This window comes from Photinus pyralis, unplaced genomic scaffold (genome assembly GCF_008802855.1).
Source record: "Photinus pyralis isolate 1611_PpyrPB1 unplaced genomic scaffold, Ppyr1.3 Ppyr1.4_LG10, whole genome shotgun sequence".
NCBI lineage: Eukaryota > Metazoa > Arthropoda > Insecta > Coleoptera > Lampyridae > Photinus > Photinus pyralis.
This window is the reverse complement of record NW_022170250.1, coordinates 8,326,557-8,333,475: the sequence shown is the minus strand read 5'-3', so window position 1 is coordinate 8,333,475 and position 6,919 is coordinate 8,326,557. Positions and strand designations below refer to the sequence as shown.

Here is a 6,919-nt window from a genome sequence, read left to right as displayed (position 1 = left end):
TCTTCGTTCTTCGTTCTTCGTTCTTCGTTCTTCGTTCTTCGTTCTTCGTTCTTCGTTCTTCGTTCTTCGTTCTTCGTTCTTCGCTCTCCGCTCTCCGCTCTTCCCTCTTCGCTCTTCGCTCTTCGCTCTTCGATCTTCGCTCTTCGCTCTTCGCTCTTCGCTCTTCGTTCTTCGTTCTTCGTCCTTCGTCCTTCGCTCTTCGCTCTTCAACTATAATAGTGACGAAGCTACCGCAATCAAGGTCCGTCATACCTATAGGCGGCGTGCCATTCTTAACACACTGTAGCTTTGTACGTTACACATGTGACAGATGGTAGGGGAGTATTACCATGTACCAGTAGTAGTGTTGGCGGCGACAGAAAGTAGCGAGATAAAGCGAAATTGGTGGGGAGTAGGTGACGGTTTCGGCGGAATCAGATCCGTAAATGGGAACTTCCGATTCTGTCGTCAGTCTGAGGTCATCATAGACGGTTTGATCTCGGGCCATTTTTTTTTAATTTAAAAGGGAACCGTGTTGCAAAGTTGGGATTTCAACATTGCCATAATACTTTAAAAAACAGTATTAGCTCCTTCTTAAGCTTTTAATCAAAAACTCTTAAAAGTCTGCTAGAGGCCGCTAGACATCAAACTGCTACTCTGGCTACTCTATGCCTAGGTTTATGCCGAACTCGCCTTCGGCTCGCTTTTGAAAATAAACTTTTAACAACACGGGCAGTTTAAATTAGCTGTCCTTCGTCCTTCCGATTTCGTCCTTCAGTCTTTGACGATCTTTAAAAGTTCACCAGAGTTTTTGAGTGTCATGAACAAGTTAAACAAGTGTAAACTGTGCACAACTCTTGTGCAGATAGGGCTATGGTTGGTAGAAATAAAGTCCTTTCGTTGAGACCTTTCATTAGAGTACCATGAAACTAGTTTCACCCCCCCCCCGTGTCTCTCCCCAACTACCCCGTACTTTGATAAGAGGACAGAAAGAAGGGCAGTAGTTGGTAGAAAACGGTTTCTTTCGTTGAGACCTTTAATTAGAATACAATGAAAGATAAAATTAATTTTACCCCCTTCCCCCCCACAGTCACCGTCGCTCACTGATCTCGAAAAAGAGTCGCACGGGAAAGTTATAGTTTGTACAAACTAATTTGTTTCGATGAGACCTTTCATTAGAATACCATGAAGGGTAGAACATATGTTTACCCCCCCCCCCCTTTTCTAAAGTTTAACTTGGCGCCACTAAAGGCATGCGTCTAATTCGTGTGGCGAGGGGGAGCGACGGGCGGACAAAACGCAATCAATAAATCCTGCTTTATGGAAGACCAATGAAGAATATTGAAAGTGTGGCAATGGACGATTCCCGATCTCTTGGGAGGGGGAGGCATGCTGAAATTGATGAATAGTGTGACAGATGGGGTGTGGGAAGGTGGTAATGAAGTGAGTCGAGACTTATATTCGAGATTTCAGATCCCAGATTCGAAATTCGAGATTCGATTTTCAAGACTCAAGATTCAAGATCTATGATTCAGGATTCAGCATACATTATTCAGGATTCAGCATTCAGCATTCAGGATTCAAGGTTCAGGATTCATGATTGAGCATTCAGGAAAAACCATTCAGGATTCATGATTCAGTACTCAGAATTTAGTATTTAGGATTCATGATTCAGGATTTCGGATTAGGGATTCGGGATTCCGAGTTTAGGATTCAGGATTCAAAATTTAGTATTTAGGATTCATGTTTCAGGATTACGGATTCCGAATTTAGGATTTAGGATCCAGGATTCAGGATTCTGGATTCAAGATTCAAGAGTCGATATTCGGAATTTGGGATTCAGGATTCTGGATTCAGGATTCAGGAGATTCGGGATTCAACATTCGGGATTCATGATTCAGCATCCAGGATTCAAGTTTCGGGATTCGGAAGTCAGAATTTAAGGTTCGGGATTTAAGATTCGGGATGGAGGGTTCGGGATTCAGGATTCAGGATTCAAGAAGCAGGATTCGGGATGCGTGGTTCGGGATTCAGGATTTATCAGGAGATTCGGGATTCGGCAATCGGAATTCAAGATTCAAAATTCAGAATTTCAGATTCAGAATTCAGAATACAAGATTTAAGATTCAAGATTCAGGATTCATTATACATTATTCAGGATTTAGCATTCAGTATTCAGGATTCAAGGTTCAGGATTCGGATCGTGATTCCGATTTAGGATTCAGGATTTGGTACTTGTGATTCATATTTCAGGATTTCGGATTCGGGATTCGAGATACGGAATTCGGGATTATGAATTACGGATTCCGGATTCCGGATTTAGGATTCAGGATTCAGGATCCAGGATTCTGGATTGAAGATTCAGGATTCCGGATTCAGGATTCGCGGAATTTGGGCTCAAGATTCGGGATTTAGGAGATTCGGGATTCAAAATTTCGGATTCAGAAATCAGCATCCAGGATTCAAAAATTCGGGATTCGGAATTCAGAATTCAAGGTTCGGAATTTAGGATTCGGGATGGGAGATTCGGGATTCGGGATTCAGGATTCAGGATTCGGGATGCGTGGTTCGGGATACGGCATTCGGAATTCAGGATTAAAAATTCAGAATTTAGAATTCACAATTCAGAAGTCAGGGTTCAGGATTCAGGATTCAAGATTCAGGATTCAGGATACATTATTCAGGATTCAGTATTCAGCATTCAGGATTCAAGGTTCAGGATTCATGATTGAGGATTCAGGATTCATGATTCAGGATTTAGTATTTAAGATTAGTGATTCAGGATTTCAGATTAGGGATTAGGGATTCGGGTTTTCGGATTTAGGATTCAGGCTTCAGGATTTCGAATTTAGTATTTAGGATAATATTTCAGGATTTCGAATTCGGGATTATGACTTCCGGATTTAGGATTCAAGATCCAGTATTCAGGATTCCGGATTCGGGATTCGATATTCGGAATTTGGGATTCAGGATTCATCAGAATCGGGATTCAAAATTCTGGATTCAGGATTCAGCATTCAGGATTCAGCATTCAGGATTCAAGGTTCAGGATTCATGATTGAGCATTCAGGAAAAAGGATTCAGGATTGAGGATACATGATTCAAGATTTACAATTTAGTATTTAGGATTCAGGGACTCGTGATTCAGGATTAAAGATTCAGGATTCAGAATTTAATATTTAGGATTCATGATTCAGGATTCGAGATACGGGATTCGTGGTCAGGAATTACGGATTCGGGATTTAGGATTCAGGATTCAAGATTCTGGATTCGGGATTAAAAATTCCGGATTCAGGATTCAGGATCCAGGATTTAAGATTTAGGATTCGGAAATCAGGATTCAAGATTCGGGATTCGGAATTCAGGATTCGGGATGGGGGTTCGGGATTCGCGATTCAGGATTTAGGATTCGGGATTCATGGTTCAAGAAGCAGGATTCAGGATTCGGGATTCGGGATGCGTGGCTCGGGATTCGGGATTCAGGATTCATCAGCAGATTTGGGATTCGGCATTCAGGATTCCAGATTCAGAGTTCAGGGCTCAGAATTCAGGAATCAGGATTCAAAATTCAAAATTCAGGATTCAAAACTCAGAACTTAGGATTCAAGAGTCGGAACTCAGGATTTAGGATTCAGGATCTAGGATTTAAGGTTCAAAACCTTGAAATTTTTAGACGCGAAGCCTTTAGGTTTAGGGTTTGAAGAAAAAACACGCAACGAGTAACGATTTGTTAGCGATAAATTCTAAAATAAAAATATTTGTATATTCGAGGTTTTAGTTCCAAAATTTCTAGAAGCTAAGTTTCAAAGATTAAAGGTTTCTAGATACAAAGCTAGGGCATCGAAAATGTGGATGCATTTGGACCAATGGATCGACAAGGGAAGATTCATTATTCAGAATTTAGTATTTAGGGTAGGATGTTTTAGGATTTCGGGATTCGAGATACCAGATTCGGGATTAGGAATTACGGATTCCGGATTTAGGATTCAGGATCCAGGATTCAAGATTCAGGATTCTGGATTCAAGATTCGGCATTCCGATTCAGGATTCCGATTCAGGATTCCGATTCAGGATTCCGATTCAGGATTCCGATTCAGCATTCCGATTCAGCATTCCATATTCAGCATCCAGAATTCAAGATTCGAGATTCGGAATTCAGGATTCAAGATTCTGGATTTAGGATTCGGAATGGGGGGTTCGGGATTCGGGATTCAACATTCAGGATTCTGGATTCAAGATTCGGCATTCCAATTCAGGATTCCGATTCAGGATTCCGATTCAGCATTCCGATTCAGCATTCCATATTCAGCATCCAGAATTCAAGATTCGAGATTCGGAATTCAGGATTCAAGATTCGGGCTTAGGATTCGGAATGGGGGGTTCGGGATTCGGAATTCAAGATTCGGAATGCGTGGTTCGGAGTTCGGGATTCAGGATTCATCAGGAGATTCGGCATTGTGCATTCGGAGTTCAGGATTCAAAATTAAGAATTTGGTATTCAGAATTTAGGAGTCAGGGTTCAGGATTCAGGATTCAAGAATCAGGGCACAGGATTCCAAATTCAGAAATTAGGATTCAGAATTCAGGAGTCAGGGTCAGGGATTCAAGATTCAGGGTTCAGGATCCAGAATTCGGGATTAAGGATTCAAAATTCTTAGGATTTAGGATACAAGATTCGGAACTCAGGATTTAGGATTCAGGATCCAGGATCCAAGATTCGGGTTTCGGAATTCAGAATTCTAGATTCAGGATTTAGGATTAGGGATGGGGGTTTCAAGAAGCAGGATTCAGGATTCGGGATGCGTGGTTCGGGATTCAGAATTCATCAGGAGATTTGGGATTCGGCATTCGGAATTCAGGATTCAAAATTCAGAAATTAAAATTCAGAATTCTGGAGTCAGGGTTCAGGATTCAAGATTCAGGGTTCAGGATCTAGAATTCGGGTTTAAGGATTCAAAACTCAGAATTTAGGATTTAGGATTCAAGATTCGGAACTCAGGATTTAGGATTCAGGATCCAGGATTCAAGGTGCAAAACCTTGAAATTGTTGAACGCGAAGCCTTTAGGTGCAGGATTTCTAGAAAAACACGCAGCGAGTAGCCATTTCTTAGCAATATGTAATTTCTAAAATAAAAATATTTTTATATTCCAGGTTTTTAGTTCCAAAATTTCTAGAATGTAAGTCACAGGTTCAAGGTTTCTAGATACAAAGCTAGGGCATCCAAAATGTGTGGATTATACTGATTATAGGTTTCTGTCTCCAAAATTCTCAACATTTAGAATATAAGATTAATCTGCTCATGACCTTGAGGTCACTGAAATTTGAAATTCAAAATTTAAGGTTTCGAGATTCGAGATTTAAGATTCGACATTCGAAATGTAAGGTTTGAGATTCGAAGTTAGGAGTTTGGGGTTTAAGATCCGAAGTTTGACACTAAAGATTCGAGGTTCGAGATTTCTGATTCGAGATTTAAGATTCGACATTCGAGGTGCAAGGTTCGAGGTTAGAGATACGAGGTTTGAGGTTCAAAGTTCGAGATTCGAGGTTGGAGGTTTGAGGTTCGAAGTTCGAGATTTGGAGTTTAAGATCTGCAGAGACATTCGAGATTTGAAATTAGAGATTCTAGATTCAAGGCGTCTTTTGAGATTTGAAACTCGAGATACTAGTTCGTGGTTCGAAGTTTGCGTTTCGAGATTCGAGGTCCGAGATTCGACGTTCGAGGTTCGAAGTTCTGGGTTCAAGGTTTGAGGTTTGACATTCGATATTCGAGATTCCAGATTTGAGGTTCGACATTCGAGATTCTTTTGGAAGCAAGTAGGAATAGAAGGGCTCTTGGGTCTTAGGCATGCGATCTTGGGTGTTGGGTCTTAGGTCGAGACCTGTAAAAGCCTCAAATGTCTCAAGAGTGAAATATAAAAACGCTCCAAAGGCTTCATGGAGATAGGATCCACAAGGCCCTCTAAAATTGAAAATTCTAAGAGCTACAATACTCTCAAAATTCAAACGCCTCGAAGTCAGCATTTTTACCCCCCCCCCCCCCCAATTTAAAAATCTCAATATTTCCAAATTCCCAGAGTTTAGAATTGCCAAAACTTCAACAAAAATCCAAAAATTAAAATGTCCCAGTTTCAAAATCTAAATTTCAAAAACTCCAAAACCACAATTTTTTTAGATTCCTAAATTCTCAACATTTCCAAAACACAAATTTTCCAAAGGTTCATACATTCTACAATTTCAAACTTACAAGATTTTAAATTCTTAAATATCCAATAAGTATTTCAAAAAGCCTAACATTTAAAACTCCCAAAAATCCCATAATCTCAAACTCCCAAAATCCAAAAAGGTCAAAATTGCAAAATCTCAAAGTTTAAAATATTCCCAATCTAAGATTCACAAAACTTCAGCTTGTACAACGGCGCAGTTCCGAACTAGGAAACATTTCATCGAAACGAATTTGAGCAAAGATAGTATTCGCGAGGACCTTATAGGCGTAAGCGTGCAGATCTCCAAATTTCTTCATGACGTGCGGATTAAGGACGATTCGGTTCACCTCAAGAAAGTTGTTCATTCTTGTGCTCAGCTCTTTGTCCGTCGACTTGTAGACTCCGTAGAAAGTGTCACATTTGATATTCACTTCCGACTTAGTAATTTTGAGTAGGCCGTTTACACTCACCTTTCCCGCCATGCTTAGATCGGCACGGTAACCCACTGGAAAATTTGCGAGGTTGAGATCTAATCCCGCGGTTCGACTTACCTATCATGTAGTCTGATCTGCCTTCGCTGCTGTAGTCGAATCCGTCGATGATTGCGTCGATGTACTTGTAGTCTGCCGAGTACCTCACAGCTGGACCGCCGCACTTAATTTTGAGGGTAAATTCTCCATTCCATGGCACTAAAAGGATGATAAAGTAATGGAATCTCGGTTAGGTGCCAAAGTGT

General features: G+C 40.7%; 1 protein-coding gene across 1 annotated transcript in view; it reads right to left on the bottom strand.

The window, feature by feature from the left end:
- Positions 1-6,278: 6,278 nt before the first annotated feature.
- LOC116161544 overlaps positions 6,279-6,919 on the bottom strand; it is a 2,206-nt gene continuing 1,565 nt past the window's right edge. Inside the window, exons 2-3 of the mRNA XM_031474930.1 lie at positions 6,735-6,872; positions 6,279-6,688 (exon numbers count right to left, since the gene is read on the bottom strand). Of these exons, the coding sequence (XP_031330790.1) occupies positions 6,381-6,688; positions 6,735-6,872 (446 nt within the window). The 3' untranslated portion in view covers positions 6,279-6,380. The remainder of the gene's footprint in view (positions 6,689-6,734; positions 6,873-6,919) is intronic.